Here is an 18,213-nt window from a genome sequence, read left to right on the forward strand (position 1 = left end):
TATAATTATTGACATCCGCCCAATATCCAAATCATACATTTTGGATTTTAGGCGGATTAGGCTTGTCCCCTCTAGACGGTAGGGCTTTCTTTCTTCTTTCAAACCAAGCACCAATCCGGTCTATCACCATGGGCAATTTACTACCCAGTGAGTTGCGCCGGGAGTGTATGTATGCGTATCAGTCTGAATGCGTATAATGTTGCGTATCTAGTGTTGTCTCTTACGGGCATCTTTTTCTCAGCCAGCTTGTTGGGCATTTTGCCTGTTGTGGCATTGTATTTGTATATTTGTATTTTTCAGAGCGCCGCCATGTATTGTATATTTCATAAGTGACATGAGTAAGTGTAATGATTGAATATTTTTACCGTTGTAGGCCTGTTGCTCTCTGCGGCGGACACTTTTAACGGGGAGATTGGCTCGCATTCGTAACTCAAAGTTGGGAATCACAGAAAACCTGCATCTGGTTCCTTCAAGGGTTCGATTTTGACTTTCTTTGGAGAGTCCTGCACAAAGCAAGCATATCCTTCAATGATATAACCATGGCCTCCACAAGGGTGGGGCTGACGTCCAGAACAATTATCATTTTTTGTTTTTTCATGCTATAAATTCACTACAGGAGGGCCCTGCTCAAGGATGTGGGGGCCATGGATATAACACAAAAAATGACAAAATGAAACAATTTTTGGAATCTTCGAGTGGGACTGAATATCGAAAACCAGATTTTTATTTCATATGAAATTCGATGCTAAACAGTATAACAATAATACTATACTAATAAAAAACACACATTAAATTTTCGAATCAAAGCATCTCTAATATGAACATCCTCTAAGTATGAAATTCTGATACACACACACACACACGGCAACAAACCCTCTTCCCAAATAAAATCGTTGTTAAACATGATAGAAAAATTAAATTTCTAAAGCAATAAATTAAGTACATGTGAGATGGCAAAAAATTTGACAAAAGTGTACACAACTGTTTGAACTGCTCATCCGCTTAGAGGAGGTATAGAATCCTATACCCACCTCTAAAGTCATCTGGATACTTTTAGCATTATAGCACATGCAGGGACGTTGAGTGTTATGAAAATTCAGAAAAAGGGACAGGGGGTGAGAAAAAAGCTCTGATTAGAACACACATTCTCAATCCCGAGCCCATGGGCCAAATGTGGCCCTTGGAATCATTTAGTGTGGGCCGTGACAAATAACCAATGTGCCATTGGCACATTTCCAGATTAATTCAGTACCTCACGGTGCATTTCTAAATCATTTAAGCTGGCAACGACACACATACAGGTCACTTAAATGACCCCAAACACATTTTTAAATCACTTGAGTGACTCACGATACACCCCCAGTTCACTTAAATGGCTCGTGATAACTTTACAGGTTACTTGAGAGGCTGGTGGCACACTTGCAGATCACTCTGGCGGCCAGTGGCACATTTCCAGATCAATCAAGCATTCTGCAACACATTTCTGATTACTAAAGTGATCCATGATACATTATCATATCTGAGTGGTGTAAGCAAATTTTCAGACAACTTAAGTGTCCGTGACTTGTTTCCAAACCAATGAAAAGTGGCCCACACTCTCTACAAGTTGTTGAGCACCCTTGGATTGGAGCATGCTATAAAGTGTTGCGTAGGTGTCTCAGGAGTTATGAGTTTAGCACTATCTATCTTTCAACTTGAAAGCAAAAAACTGGAAAGAAATTTTTTTTAATGCCTGTAACTTGCACAAACCCCATAGATAAAATTTCCTTTGGATTATGTAGCCATCAATGTAAACCGAGGAATGCTGCTCAATGAATCATACGCCCTCTCCTACGACACGATTGCTATCTTCATCTTGAAAAGACAAAGTATTCATCAAAAATAATTCAGCACAGAACAAAGAATGTATTGTGCTCAAAGCAGAATGCTTTGCATTGTTCTACGAGCCCTTAGCTGACTGAAAATGTTCAGCGGTAAAAATTCTGTTAGTGTTTTTTGATACAGTGTTCTATTCTTAAAATTCTTACAGAGATTGTTCTGTAATGTACACCAGAGTAGAGATAGGTGGTTTTTTCTTAGCCCAGGTAACAAGGAAACAGCTATTTTCTGAATATTACACAGAGGAGAACTCGAAAAGAAAAGTCATCTTTCCTATGCCAGGAATCCAGCAAATGGACTCCAGGAGGGAGGGAGATGGTTTTTTTTGTCACTTCAGCGTCTCGTGCCACAGTGCGTGAAATAAGGAAGGCAGGGTTGTGTCTCCAGTGATGTAGATGATAGCATGCTTGTGCCTGGTATGCAAGAGGGGAGGGCCTGGGTTTGAGAGCGGATGGTAGCATGCTTGCCCGGTTTGCAACACACACATGCACGCACACGCAGGTGGGCCTTGGACCAGATAAATAGTGTCGGGCAGCTGGATGTTAATCTTTTTGAAAGTAATTAGCTTACATCGCTCCCCTCACCTTCCAGAAGCCCATTGCCCTATCGGCGCCGCATGTATAAAGGACTGGCATTGAGATGTACAGCCAATTTTTGAAGCAGAGAGCAACAATATGAATTACTGAATGGGGAAAACAGCAATAACATACATTTGACACCATTAAAAGGCACATTCATCACAGTTCACAGCAAACAGAAAAGTTATCAAAACTTTTTTACTTTCATATGCAATATCAACGTTTATAAGCAGTCACATAAATAAATATATGTTTCAAAGTATATTTATATATGTAGTCATATGAAGATATATGTTTTAAAAAGCTCTTAATAACATCTTTAGTAACACATATAACATTTCTTGCAGTGAAAACACAACAGAAATCGAAGGACAGCTCAAAGAATATCATCAGACATTGATCGATCAATAAAATTTCAACTATTGGGTATGGTACAGTGGATGGAAATAAATACCGAAAACCCCAGTAGATACCCAGATTAAGCGGGTGTGGGATGAGTTTGCAGTCATCTTGAATACAGAGACCCTGTTAACAAACTTCTCCCAGATTCATTAATTGATTACACAGGGTGTCCTGTAAGTGCTAATGAGGCCTTTATCTTATCAACCATTCATCGTAGAGGTATAAAATTCCATTTAAAAAATGCTATTTAATGTAGGGTAAGTTTTTAAAATGCAAAAAGTGTTAAAAAATTACCCTATATCAGCTTTTTTCTTTCATAACTTTTCTCCAATTTTTTGAATTTAAATATCTCTGAACATTGCACTTAGAAACATGAATTTTTCCTGTTGGTCTCAGGAGATACAGGGCAACAACTTCCTAATTGGAAGTTAGAGGACAAGGGGGCCGCATAAAAATTAAATTTTTTTTTTGTTACATGCTGAAAACTGGTACAGGGTAGTTTTTGAATGTCTTTAGGGCACTTTTTAAATTGGAGTCATACTTCTAAGATGGACGACTGATGAGATAAAGGGCTGCATTAGCCCTTACAGGGCACCCTGTATAACCTGATTACCAAGTTAATTACAAGTGACCTAGCATTTGGAGATGTACAGGTACATTAATTTAATAAATATAAATAGCTCCTAACAGATCCGACTTAAGATTTGATTTTTCAACTTGAGACCAAAAAGCTCATTTAGTCCATAGACATACCACCTTGATGAACCCACAACCGTACCCATATTTCTATTGTTTTGTATGGCATAAGAAGCACATTTTCAGAACTCTGACCTCAGCTACTTTTAGGTTAACTTGTGATCTCAATTGAAACAAAATTTTTTTTTCCTTTAATTCTTTTCTGTCAGTCGAGTGGTTAGGGAACTAGCTTCTCACTGCGCAGGTCTGGGTTTGAATCCCGGTTCGGGCATGGATGTCTACTAACAGTAACAAATTCCCTGGACGGATCATGCTGATCCCTTGGGAATACGTGAAGACCATGCTGCTATTTGATTAAATTATAGAAAAATTAAATTAATTGAAGACGAGGGGTTCTGGGAAAAGTCACAGATGATTCCCAAAACCAACTATTGGCTTATTATTTACTGAAATAACAAAAAATGGAAAAGTCCGATTCATTAATAGGGATGTAGGAAATGGAAAAACCATCCATTGCAATCCAATCTACTTCTTCCATTTATATTATCACAGTATAAAAAGTTTCTTTTTCAAGCTCTTATACAACTTTAAGCGAGGAAATTAAAAAAAACCCATTGAACACATACCTATTCATGCAAAGCACGGGTGCATAATTTTTGGCCCATATGCTGCAAAAGGTATTCCAGCAGAATATTAACAATGCGATCAAAACCTAGGATGACCATTTTTCCTTGATAAAAAATATGGGGAATTGGGATCCATAGGCATTGCAAATTATCACCAAAAGCATCAAAGCTAAGTTAGAGTGCCAAGTGCAGCCAAAAAAATTGCCAAAAGCAATTAAAGTAGCTATTTATAACTAAAAAGAATTATCCAATTAAGTAAAATTGCTAATTATAGTTAAAAAAGTTGTGAAAGGCCTATAGCCTATTGTCTATAGCCAATCAAAGTGAATAAAAAACTACTTCTTAAAAACAACTTTATAAATTCAAATTTATGAAGTTGCCAACTACTGCAAAAATTACTAAACAATCACCTGTGGTGGGAAATAGACTTAAATGTCTATAGTGAATTATAATTATATCACACTATAATTTGTAATTCATTTAATGTTAATTCATAATTTTAGAACAGTGCATCTATGCTCAAAAAGTGGAAACTACAAAACCAACCATCACATAATCCATGAATTGCACTTGCGGCAATATTTACACGAAAGCTCAATAATATCTACATTATTCATAATCAAACATTTATGAGTATTATTTAAGTAGTTAGGGATAGACATTGAGTTTTGAAAACACGTAACAGCACGCTTCAAGACACAAATACAGCCAAATTTGGTAATAACAGCATTTAATAGAAAGAAAAGAACTGTCATTAAAATTGAGGCTAGGGTTAAGAAACTAACAGGAAATATAAAATTCATGGACTATGAAAGTGAAATTTGATAACACTGACCACAGGAATTGTCCCAGGTGAGATGCCATAACAACCATGGCCGTCTTAAGAGCATCATAGGCCACTGGGCAGTGTGATTTTTCTGAATACGCCTGCCTACCAATTTACATACTTGCTGTCAAAAGTTCTATTTTCATGAGGTCCCTCTGCACTCGCGGCCCCTGGTCCGTGCCTAGTAGGGCTCATGCGTTAAGACGACACTGATAACAACTGAGGCTGTTATAATTGAGTTTGACTCAATATGTACCATCCTTTCATATAAAAGAGTAAACACAAACAATTTCAATTGTTTTAAAAAGGGCAACATTGTCAGCATAGTGTATTTTGACGGAAACACAGACAGAAAATGTGCATCATTGCATTATCAAAAAAATTCAGAACAAATATAATACAACACAGAAAAAATGGATAAGAAAAGATAACTTCACCTCAATGTTTCAAAGACAGAAAAAAATCATTTGTCGCCACCATTATAAGATGCCTATAGACGACCACAGAGTTTGATGTCAGTGTCATCTGGTAGCGAAGGTGTTAAAATGATATTAAAAGAGGACTCCGTACATTTTTAACATATTTTCAACACTTGACACATAATTTTATCAAAAATCAGGAACTGAAAAAATAGTTTTGATCTACTCACATTTTTACATTTTGTGCCATCACAGAGTCAGACCTGGTTCTGATGGGTAAGAGAATTTTGTAATTTTTGTACATATCTTAGTAAACCTGTCCATTAATCCCATTACGATCACATATGAAATATCTCGTCAAAACGCCAGTGAAATAAATTCAATACAGTTCTCTGTGTTCTTTCCCCTCTTCTCACCATCGCAAAGCTTTATTGTTACCCTGTGAATCAAAGTTTTTCCTTCCCCAACCAAATTTTTCTATACTCCTGTTAGTGATTTTCCCCCTGACAAAAAAAATTCACCTTTCTACTATATACATGTAAAAGCGAAAGAGGACATGTAGGGCGAGGTAAAAAAATACTTTCTTATCTACCAGACTGGTATTACACTATAAAAGTTTGGTAAAAGTTCTTTTACAAAACTTGAAAAATTGCAACCAATAAGTGTATCGGTTACATTTGAGCAAATGTACGCAATAGGCTTATTGGTTGTTTTTTTTTCAAATTTTGTGAAAGATCTTTTATCAAGGTTTTATAGTGCTTCCCAGCCTTATACTGTTTCTCCTTTTATATATTTTTTCTTCTCTCTTTCCCTTTCTTCCTTTCTCTAACGTGTGGTTGGGTTAAGACAAGGTTACCAGATTTATGACCGATACATCAAATAAAGATAATCCAAATTTGTTGCTAAAAGCTTTTGCGTGAAGGGTTAAGTACATAATGTAAACACGGTTGAGTACATGCGGCACCATTTCGCAGGATAAAATTTACATTTATATCACTTCATTTACACATATAAAAAAGCACTTTGATCACTTGATTTTTGTCTTACGGCAGTCATTTTGTGCACATGGGGAGGGGGGCAATAGGCAGCACCTACAGTTTAAAGCTGATTCTCAATGCTGTATATGCTTAGGCATCAGGTCAACTTATGTTAAAAACAAAAATGTTTCTTTGTCTGACTGAAAAATGCCCATCCATGAAAAAATTAAAAAAGCAAAGGATGTATGACAAACAGGGCTTCAGCCTATTGCTCAATAAATTTCAATGATGAGGTCACGATAACAAGACCTAAGACACTGGTGATGATATGAAATGAAAATGACGTTAAAATAGATAAGCATAGCACATTAGCTTGGAAAACATTGTTGCCGCCAAAAAATAACAGCCAAATTTGCTGCAACCCTGCTTCCGGAACCTTAGGTCAAAGCCCAATATCCAATTTTTCTGTCACTTTTTATATTTCAACCCTTCCTAGTGGATTGGTCCGGAAGTGACTGAAGTTTTTTAGAAAAATAATCAATAAATCTTTTTACGCAAACAAAATACTTTTACATTAGCAAAAAATAAAGAAAAAAAAACATCAACAGTTAATGGTGGGAAATAATGAGGACCATCCAGTAATTATCTGAACTATGTTTTGATATAATCTCTTGGCACACTGCAACTGATTTTCTCAATCTCGTTGTGATCATGATTTTTTGTAATGCATAAACTCTTGCTAACTACTATGGAATTTCTATAGACTATGGATTTCTATCAACAATACGGAACTACGGCGAATTCTGGAAAACTACAGAAATCTGTTTTTTTAGAAACATCTTTTGCTCAGGGATTTCATCGTTTCCATTATCCTATTTTGTAAAAAATGACATCACGAAAAGACTGCATCTCCAAAGAATAAATATCGAATCACGTAAAAAGGTGCGGTTTGCACTGAGATAACTTATCATTGCCTAGGGTTCTTTCTGATTTAACAAATTTCACTCACAGGTGGTGCTATAAAACAAAAACTTGACATCCATATATATATAATCAATTTTCTGTGTGTCTGTGTATATTCTCTAGACAAATTTACGATTTCATACTAATCTTTGCCAAATTTTGTATGAGTACCAAACAGGCCCCAACTTAAACGATAGGTTACTTTAAAAGTTTGTCAGAGTTGAGCAGCAAAAAACGTTTTAGAGCAAATTTCAAACTTTCACAATCTTATGCAAGTCATAGGCATAAGAAATAACTATAACATTAAGAATAGTTGCTAAACTCAGAAACCTTTGTGTTCAGAACATCAGAACAAAGTCAAGATATTTACTGGACGCTAAACAAACTACAAACAGACCTCTTGCATTACAAAAAAAAAAAAAAAAAAAAATCACAGCTCTTTGGTAAAAAAAAATATACAGAGCAATCAAAGCTTAAAAACACTACTTCAAAAACAGTAATTTAATCACCTCATGCAATCCTCATCCTCATATTGCATAATCTGGAAACGGACATAACGAATGTATAAGCGATTCATTTCAACATATAAAACAGTCTTAGTAAAATTCACAAGCTAAACAATATCACAGTTGAAATTTGAAGTCAAAATATAACACACACAGTAATAGAAACTTCATCTTAAAAAAAAATGATTAGGTGATAACAAGCATACAAATAGGAAAAAAAAACATGTGAGTATGTATAAATATATAAAATAGAGACGAATCTAGACCATTGGTTCACAGAATCATTGGCTTGAGACGATTGGTTACTACATCTTGAAGTAGGGCAGCTTGGCCTCCTGGCATCTTGATGAATAAGTCTTCCGTTACAAGGCGCCATGACAACAGAGGCTAAGATTACAAATAAAGAAATTATAATAGCTACTATAACGGAATCAAAATTTCACGACACAACTATTTGATTATTAGAGAATTCTATGACAATTTATAGCTGGTTTTTACCGTTTGTAACAATTTGTGATACCAGAAATTATCACAATTATCACAATGCCCAATTATGCTCGGAACACACAATCCGACATGCACCAATTTGATAGAAATCCCGTGGAGGAATGTATATGAGGTGCATGTATGATTAAGTAGTAGTAGCGGCTATGCTACCATTGCTAATGCTGAATGTTGGGGGAAAGAAATTACTACTATTATGCAAATCAGAATGAATATAGTGATGGTACTCTGAGCATTTGAATAGGTTTATAAAGGCCTAGTTTATTCCTCCTGTGCTCCTTTAGTGATCTGACTGCTAGTATGAGCACTGCTGGTGTGCTCGGAAAGTGACTTGCCAAGTCCATTTCTAAGGTTACAACAGACAATTGGATTAAACTTCTATCCTCTGAGCATCACCTCCGTGAGGATTTGCCTATGCCCAGTTGCTCTCAGATTGATTCAGCATACTGACTTGCCATGTCGGACAAATCTGCCACTTTGGCTGGTCTGACTTGCCACACTGAATGGACCAACCACTCTGCTGGACTTACTGGCATCTTTGTCGTCGATTGGATTTGCTGCTTTGCTGGGCTAACTCAGCTCTTAGTCAGAAAAACCTGTCATTGATTGGTTCCCCTTCTTTACTAGACTGACTTGCCATCGTTGTGTTGACAAAAAAGACTTGCAGTTTTCTTCATGTGCCTCAATATCCTGTATTTTGTGTGAAAAGATGAATAGAGAAAAACCTCTTTTCTCTGTTTTGTGGACACCAGTGGGACAAAAAAATTCTTCCGCAAAAGAGAGGGTGGCTGCATCTGAGGGGTATCCGTTATGAATAGTCGTAATGCAATTTTTATGTCCAGTATCGTGGGTTCTACAAAAAATTATTAAATTATTATTTGGCTAATTTGTTGTGTTCTGCCTGGGGTTTTTCAGCAATTCATACAAGAACCGAAATGCAATAACGTTGCACGTCCATACATACACAGCTCATTATCCAACAGTTATAAACGCGTGCAAAGCTTCTGACTGGTCTGCAGAAGTATGCATCTTTTTTTCGATAGAGGGAAGACCAGAAATATGCTAAATTATTTGACAGCTATTAACATTGGCAATGTCTATAATTTTTAATCTACAGAGAAAAAAAAAATACCAGAAAATAGTCTGAGACTAATTCAGGGCCGCTGAAATGCAAGTGCCAGAGTTCTATCTCTCTCCAAGCTTGGTCTGTGTTCCATGGATCATCCATGTAACCCCGTTGGATCATCTCTGTGTTCAATTCAGCATAAGTATCATCAGATTCGGCTTCTCTGCAACTTTCAAAGAACTGTAGGAGGGAGAGAGATACAAAGATGGATACTGATATGGCTGTGCACACGATAATCATCTATTCAGATAATTTACATAATTATAAAATATATGATTAAAAAAAGTAAGTGTATGAATTTTTTTTAAGGGGGGGGGGGAGAAAAAAAAGATTTGGCAAATATAGTTTATAAAAAAATTGAAACTAGCAAATAATTTAAAAACAGAAGTGATAGATTACCTCTATCATATCTTCGTGGGATGTCCATCCCAAAGTATGTACAGCTGTTGGATCCTTCGACTTGAACAATCTACTGATGGTTCTATAGCGTTGATCTCCAGGCACTAAGCCCTGAAAAGAAGAGAAAGTCACGCTGATCAATGCGACTAACACTCCACATAATGGCATGATTATTTCTAATCAGTACCGAACATATCTGGTAACCAGTAAAATAAATCAAGTAAATTGCTCATCAGATCAATTGTAACAGGTGAAAAATTGGATGTTTTTTTTTCTTACTCCAGGTAATGATATCTGCTCCCTTCTTTCCCCTCGCATTGCAATAAATTCAAGCACTCTGTTGCCACGTTTGTGCCACCTATATGACAAAAAAATATGAACTTCAATCAAAATACAGTATTTATTTAATGAATTATGATAAATATGGCATAATTGTTTCTTTCTAATAATCAAAGCATGTATATTTCCACATATTTTCAAGAAATTACAGTCAAACCTCATTAAAGAGAACCCGCTTAACATGAAAGTTCTGTGTACATGAGCAATATTTACGGTAGCATTGGGAGTTCTAACACCCGCGTGATGACTTTTTTCCCCTCGCAAGGAAAGAAATGGAAAGCAGGTATTGGTGAAAATTCTTGAAGCAGGTTTTAATTACCTGCTTTTTCCATTTCCCATGTAAACAGGGCTGAAAAGGATTTTTGGTCCCGTCATTCTCTATGGCAATATAATGTTAAAAAATGCCCTTAACATGAACCTTTTGAATAAAAGATCGCTTAATGTGGAAAGATTTGTCAACCTGAATAAAAAAATATGCTTTATAAAAAAATTCTGGGAAGGTAAGGATTAGGTGTATGTGCTATTATGCGAAGGAGGTTAATAATGGGGAAGCATGAACTTGGCTGTCATTGGGGAGGGCTTTATTGTACCTCAGCATGTGTAGGGGGGAAGTGACATGCACACTCTTATCTCTGATTTTCATTGTTGTCTTGTTTTCAAAAGTCGTTGTAATGATTTAAGATCATAGATGGCACCGTGGCGCTGACTTTCATCCGAGAGAAATGAAAGAAGAGCCGTTTGTGCACTTTTTCTTCATGTCATACGCAGCTGGCAGATGAACGTGTCGTGTATCATCTGTAACTTTTATTCTTGTGAATGTCACATTTAAAAAACATTGTGCTTTCTGTTATTAAATGCTGTGATTGTTTAAAATTTGCTGCCTCATCTTTGCCTTTTTGTGCCACACTAATACACAGTGCTGGTGCTATGGATTGTTAAATGCTTGTCCATTCACCATGAGCTGCAAGCAGCTTGCGGTTAAGCAAAAAAATCTTGAATAAAATTTGATAGTTGAAAAAAATGATTTAATGCTTCTGGGATGCAAATTTTTTGTTTAAAAAATTGTGTAAAAAAGATCATTTCAAAAGAGATCTTGGTGATCAATTAAGTGTATTATATTTTGTATAAATTTACACTGTATTATATTTTGTATAAATTTACACTATTATATTTTGTATAAATTTACACTGTATTATATTTTGTATAAATTTACACTGTATTATATTTTGTATAAATTTACACTGTATTAAATTTCAGAGTAATGCAAATAGAATGTCAAAAATTCTTTTTCTGCATGCTTATCGGTTAACATGAAATTCTATTAATGTGAAAAATTTTGGAGGAACCTTACCTTGAGTTTCACGTTAATGAGGTTCAACTGTAATAGAAAAAATATTTTTCTTTTTTCTAGAACCAGGAAACTGAAAAAATAACATTATGAATAATTACCTGGTCACAATAACGTATGAATAATGGTTAGGGCCCCAGCGAGGCAAGGCACCGCGACCCCTGAGACCTGTTCTTCCAAAAATATTTCTGAAAAGAAAAAAAAAAAAGATATATATATTGTGAATCTTGGTACTAAGTTTTGATTTAGAAACAGAATTTCCAATAATGATACAATGAACAATATTACAACTGGAATTAATCAATACATATCTAAGCTTTCACGTAAATATATCCGGCCTGTGAACAATTTTTTGGAATGGAAATACTATATTATTAAGGACATTAAAGCAACTTAAAGTAAACAATATATTTTTTAGATGATTTCTTTGTTAATGAGAAATTACTGCAAGTGGAAAAAATTTGTCATTTCAGTTGTTGACAAAGCTGCCAATAATTTTGCAGCTATCCAATATCAGGGCCGTCATTTCAACTTTTTCGGGGGGGGGGGGGGAGGGAGGGGGGGGGCAAAGCACATGTACTCAATGTATGTATATATATATTTGTGTATATATACCATTTTTAGTGTATTTTCAAAAGCCGGGGGGGGGGGGGGGGCATTTGTAAAGTGCTTTATAAAGAATACCTGCACAATAATACATACGTCAAAGTAGATAGACCTATCAAGCAAATTCACAAAAGAAATCTTGCACAATTCAAAGCACTAAAACTCTCTAATGACAATTTGAAATTTCCATATTTGTTCATCACTGTTAAATTTCATAAAAAATCCTGTAAAATTTAGATTTATTACTTGTGATACCAATAGTTATAACCACAAAAAACTGGTTTAAAATTTTTTCACATTCTCAAAAAAATTCTTAATAAAGTAATAAAAACACTGGCTTCATCTATATATATAAAATTGATTTTCTGTCTGTGTGTGTATGTTCTCTATACAAATTTACAATTTTAGATCGATCGTCGCCAAATTTTTCATATATACCAAGTGGAACCCGACTTGAACGATAGGCTACTTTAAAATTTCGTCAGAGCAGGGCAAATGCCCAAAATGGGCAAAAAACTGTCGGGCAACAATGGTTTTTGGGCCTCAACAATCACTTTCTGAATGTTTACTTTGGTTACCGTGGTTCCCTAGCAATGCGTTTCAGACGTGTATATGCCTTTACAATGGTTTGTCACTTCTCTAATCCTGTTACCATATGTATAATAGTTTATGCCTTTATAATGGTTTGCCACTTTTTCAATCCTCCCAGTAATGAGGCTTTTCGAATAGACATCATCATCAGGATCAGTTTGAGGGTCAGGCAAACGATGACTCCCATAGAAATCAGTGTAAAAATGGCAGATTTTACTGCAGAAATGCGGAAATTTGGTGGGGTTTTCCGCCTCATCAATAATTTTAAAAATTGTATTGAAAATTCTTGATTTTTGAAATATTCAGTTCGCTTAGAAGCCCAGGAGATTAAATACGAAGTAATTAATTAGCCTGAACTACTTTTGAGTTGGATATTCATGCAATAACATTGATTTCAACTGCTATTGACCCAGCTTTAGAAGACAAGATCAAAATTTATTGTCTACACTGTGCACAGCAGTTTCCGTATTTGGGAAGTGCCAACTCTTCTTTCCCCCGAGTACCATTTGGGAGGGGTTTCTAGAAAAACAAGCAACAGTATGATCGAAAGTAGTTCTGAAATTAGTGACACCTAAACCAACAGATTTTATTTAAAAAAAAAAACTATAATAAGGCAAGAGAGAGAGAGAGAGATTCAAGTAAATAAATTTCAGGGTTTGAAAAAAATAAGTTCAGCATATTAAACTGCTTCAAGCGAGCAGCTTTAATGTCTTAATCTGTTCCTATATTTGTTTACAGCTAGTAAATAGGTGCATGAAATGAACAAAATGCAATTTTGTAGCATCAATTAACATTATTTGGTACAGATAATATTTGATTAACCAGTTAAAATTCTTCATCGATTCCTAGCCCTAATATATATTTGCACCAATAATTTTTTTTACAAAAAAATATATCAATAGTTTTTAAAATAACGACCATCCAAAATTAAGTGTCATGCTACATTCCCGATTAAAACACTTTTTACACTTTGTATCTAGATGACTAACTATTGAGAGTAAATTCAAGAGCATAATTTCAAATGGTTTTCCATCCTCTCTTGCATTTTTTCCAATTTTCATGAAGTGTTACCCATCGTGCATTATTAAATAATCATAATATATGCATAGTTGAGTAACGTTATTATGACCATCAGTAAATATTTCCATTAACCGGAAAACGATGAGAGAGACCAGTATGTCAGGAACACCCATATTTTTTGGTATGCCGAAAAATTTGAGTTACACACACACACAAATTATGAAAAGTTCATAAATATCTTGATTCTAAAAATTGTTTGAACAAGGCCGAATGTATACTGTGTCAGCATGCTGGGAAAGGACTGGACTTCATCGTTCAAAAAAAAGCTGGTGTCCCTCAAGTTTTATGGCATGGCCAGATAATGCAGGGAATGCAATAATTCATAAGCCTGTTCACACTGGCAAGATTGGCCAATAAAAAAGGGTTATTTTCTTAATAATGACTCTGCTTGACAATCATACCTTCTTTGGGGTGGGGGGGGGGGAGTTCATACATGGAAAGAATTCACACCTCCTTCATCATTTATCCTTTGTGAAAAATTGAGAAAAACTTGATATTACAATATGGTGCAAACAAGTTTTCAGCAAAAATACCTCTTGTCAGTATTATAAAGACTTCAATCTCTGCCCCATGTGGTATGGATAACAGCTACATGGCTCTGGAAGTGTCATAATACAATGCTGAAAAAATTGTTACAATTATCTGGAGTCAAGCATTTGATACTGCTGCTGTGGAGAGGTGAAATACTATAACAGGAACATAACGAGCGACTTGGTCCCAAATGGGTTCAATTAGGTCCAAATTAGGGAAACTGGGATCACTGAAATACTTGGAAGTTTTTTAGTACTCTTCCAAATAGCTGCCAATTCTGGAGAATTAGAATTGGGTATTATTTTGTGTAGATGTGTGCAAAAAATCTCCCTAAGACAAATGTGAAAGGGATTTTTGTTAACAAAGTAGGCCTTTTTCATAAATATAAAATTGTGGGCTTTTTCACCTACTATCTTAAGTGGAAAAATAACAAAAAATTCTGATGGTGATCGAAAATGAATCAAAAGTGATGAAATTTTTAAACGCAAAATATAAGACCCAAATAGGAAAGCCTGAACAAGTTAAATCATTCAAAACTGCTGGTAAGTGAAAAAAAAATCAGATTTTAATTCATGAGTTGATCAACTTTATAGCATTAAGTCAATTATCGCCAAGAAGTGAATAAAAATTATCTGTTACACCACCATCAAAATTAAAATCATGCCACTAAAAAATTGGCACCAAGATTAAACACAGAAGTATGGTCAACAAACACTGAGGTCATGTCACTGCTTTGAAAGGCTGGTATAGGTTTTTAGTGAATTTTATTTTATTGTCCAAATGAATCACCACCAGCCACTGCATTGTCAAGTATCTATAATTCAAAGGATAGCTTCTTTTCCAAAAATCTTGAGTGCATTTTTTGAAAATATTACTATAATTAATCATATTAATTGAATGCTGGAATTTTTTAACTATATGACATGGAAAACATTGAATCAGCAATTTTGTAAAGCCAGGATTACACTATAAAAGTTTCATAAAAGTTGTTTTATAAAATTAAACAAATGCAACCAATAAGCATAATAAGCCTAGGTTACATTTTTTTGAGCGAATGTAACCAATATGCTTATTGGTGGTTTTATCATGTTTTGTAAAAGATCTTTTACCAAACTTTTATAGTGTAATCCCAGCCTTAAACATATTGGATGAAATACTACAAGATACCTTGGAACCCCTTCACTATCCAATTTATAGACAGTCGTAGCACTATCTTCATTCAGGGCCCAGGATTCTCTATCAATGCTGATTCCGGCAGGATTCGTAGAAAGACAGTTCCACTGGAAAACAGGCAAATTCTGCTCAGCGTCTTGTTGTTCTCGAAGTCTTTAAGATACAAAAAAAATACATTGCGAATTCCAAAAATGTTCCTAATTCCTAAATGTTACAAGATTCAATTTAATAGAGAAATACAAAAGAAACACTTAAGTCTTTTTCAAATGAACAAGAAAAATATAAATTAGGATTACGGAAAGTCTTTGTGATAGCCACACACTAACTCCAGCCATATCACCATAGGGAAATTTACCACCCGACAGCAAAAAAAAGCAACTCTTTACATCACATCAAGAGACCATTCACTCTTCAGTAGGGAGAAAGAGAGGAAAAAATTCTGCATATAGCTTAACTATGGAGCCTATTATGTTGCCTTAGTAGTTGTACGATTTATCAGAAGTCATTTATGCCAAGACACACCCAGTATTGTTTTTCCTTGTGAAAAGTGCACCATCTCGATTTCAAATTTGAACTATTATTGTAATAAAATCCCAGATGCCATCATAAAAATGACTCAGTGTTCCATGGAAGATTATTGATAATGTTTTGAAGTTTTCTTTAAGATGAAGCAAAATCCCTTTGGTCTTCAATAGTAAGTATTATGAATAGTATTTTATTATGAAAAAACTATCCCGACATATGGGCCCCTAACTATCATAACATTCCCAGAAACTGAATGAAATTTTGGCATAAGGCATTTTGAGGTATGCGCTCAAGAATGATATGGAAAACAACAGTGTTACTCTAACAGTTACGGTTACAGTGAGAAAATTCCAAAAATATCAAATGGCAACACCAAGTTTTTTTGTATTGGAATGTGATCTCCATTGTGAAAAACCCTAAATAGCGTTCGAACGGCAACTGTAGCATGAAAATCACCGGCGGTAGATAGGCTAAAAGTGAGGACAACAAATAAGGACAGAGAAGCAGCATAAAATAAAGCATTTTATTTTGTTTCACAAATTTTCCACATGACCTCCTTCAAACACGATGACACTTTGCATGCGGCAGATGATGGATAGCACTGCAGCATGTACCATGGCAATAGGAATCTCTTGAATCACAGTTCTGATGGCATCTTTCAAATCAGATGCAGTTTGCGGACGATACCGATACACTTTGGATTTCAGATATCCCCACAGCCAGAAATCCATTGGTGTGAGATCAGGAGACCTTAGTGGCCACAGAAACGGGAAATGACGGGAGATAACTCTGTCACCAAACTGTTGACTTAAGACACGTTTGACTGAAGCCCCTACATGTGGAGGAGCGCCATCTTGCATCCACACAACTTCAGATAGAGCATTTTGCCGTTGCAATGCGGGAATCGCGTAACGAGTTAACATGTCCAGATAGAGAGCACTCGTTACTGTACATGTTTGCAGATCACCGGCAGTAACCTCTTCAAAAAAGTAAGGGCCGAGGATGAACGTACTCGTTATACCACACCATACAGTCACTTTTTCCTCGTGTAATGGACGTGCAAGCACATCATGTGGATTATTGTCTGCCCAGTGCACACACTTTTTTGAATTCACGTTACCAGTTAACGAGAAATGTGCCTCATCTGTCCACAGAATGCGTAAAGGCCAGCTGCTATCTTCATCGTACCGGATAAGGAATTGATTCACAAAATCCAGCCGTAATTGATAGTCTCCCGCTTCCAACATCTGGACATGCTGGAATCGATACAGAAACATGTTTAGAACAGCGCGCAGAATCTTGCGGACAGTTGAATTCGGCAGATTCAGAACACGTGAAACACAGCATGCACTTGCGGGACGAACTGTGCTTATCGTCTGATGAACTTCTGCAACAGCTTCCACGGGAACGGAAGGTCGTCCAGACCGAGGTAGATCGCATGTGCAACCAGTTTCTTCAAATTTATGAATCAAGTCCCGTACAGCTTTGACAGTGCACGGGCCTCGCCGTAATCCATGGTTTCTGCGGTAAACACGAAATGTCTCTGCGGCATTTTTTCCATTCAGGTAATAAATCTTTACAATTTCCCCACGTTCTTTCCCTGAAAGCGGCATCTTGTTCTGAATGGCAGAAAAAAACATACGTGGCTCGCATTTCGCAGTGCCTTTTCTTTCACCTAGCATGATGACGTCAGTCATGACTGTGTCTTACGTAGAACCCGAAATTTGCATTTCTTGGTTTCTTCTTCTCGTTTTGTGGAGGACTAATCAGGCTGGGATCTCAGCCGAAGAAACGGTGTGACGAATGAAACGAACATTAATGCTCTGGTGCACGGCAAAGTCCTTTTTACTTTTTCCTTGCCTAGCTCCGGGGATTTTCGTGCTACAGGTGCCATTCCAACGCTATTTAGTGTTTTTCAGTATGGAGATCGCATTCCAATACAAAAAACTTGGTGTTGCCATTTGATATTTTCGAAATTTTCCCACTGTAACCGTAACTGTTAGAATGACACTGTTGTTTTCCATATCATTCTTGAGCGCATACCTCAAAATACCTTATGCCAAAATTTCATTCAGTTTCTGTGAATGGTATGATAGTTAGGGGCCCATATGTCGGGATAG

General features: G+C 36.0%; 1 protein-coding gene across 2 annotated transcripts in view; it reads right to left on the reverse strand.

Moving 5' to 3' along the window:
* Positions 1 to 706: 706 nt before the first annotated feature.
* The window catches only part of LOC149065901 (transient receptor potential cation channel subfamily M member-like 2), a 62,964-nt gene continuing 45,457 nt past the window's right edge, over positions 707 to 18,213 (reverse strand). For both annotated transcript variants that reach the window (XM_089253403.1, XM_089253404.1), the window contains exons 25-30: positions 15,563 to 15,721; positions 11,689 to 11,775; positions 10,180 to 10,258; positions 9,901 to 10,011; positions 9,508 to 9,681; positions 707 to 8,258 (exon numbers count right to left, since the gene is read on the reverse strand). In XM_089253403.1, the coding sequence (XP_089109529.1) occupies positions 8,145 to 8,258; positions 9,508 to 9,681; positions 9,901 to 10,011; positions 10,180 to 10,258; positions 11,689 to 11,775; positions 15,563 to 15,721 (724 nt within the window). In that variant the 3' untranslated portion in view covers positions 707 to 8,144. The remainder of the gene's footprint in view (positions 8,259 to 9,507; positions 9,682 to 9,900; positions 10,012 to 10,179; positions 10,259 to 11,688; positions 11,776 to 15,562; positions 15,722 to 18,213) is intronic.

This window comes from Pholcus phalangioides, unplaced genomic scaffold (assembly GCF_987345545.1).
Source record: "Pholcus phalangioides strain wild (caught in Gottingen) unplaced genomic scaffold, Ppha-v1.0 ptg000037l_1, whole genome shotgun sequence".
Classification (NCBI taxonomy): domain Eukaryota; kingdom Metazoa; phylum Arthropoda; class Arachnida; order Araneae; family Pholcidae; genus Pholcus; species Pholcus phalangioides.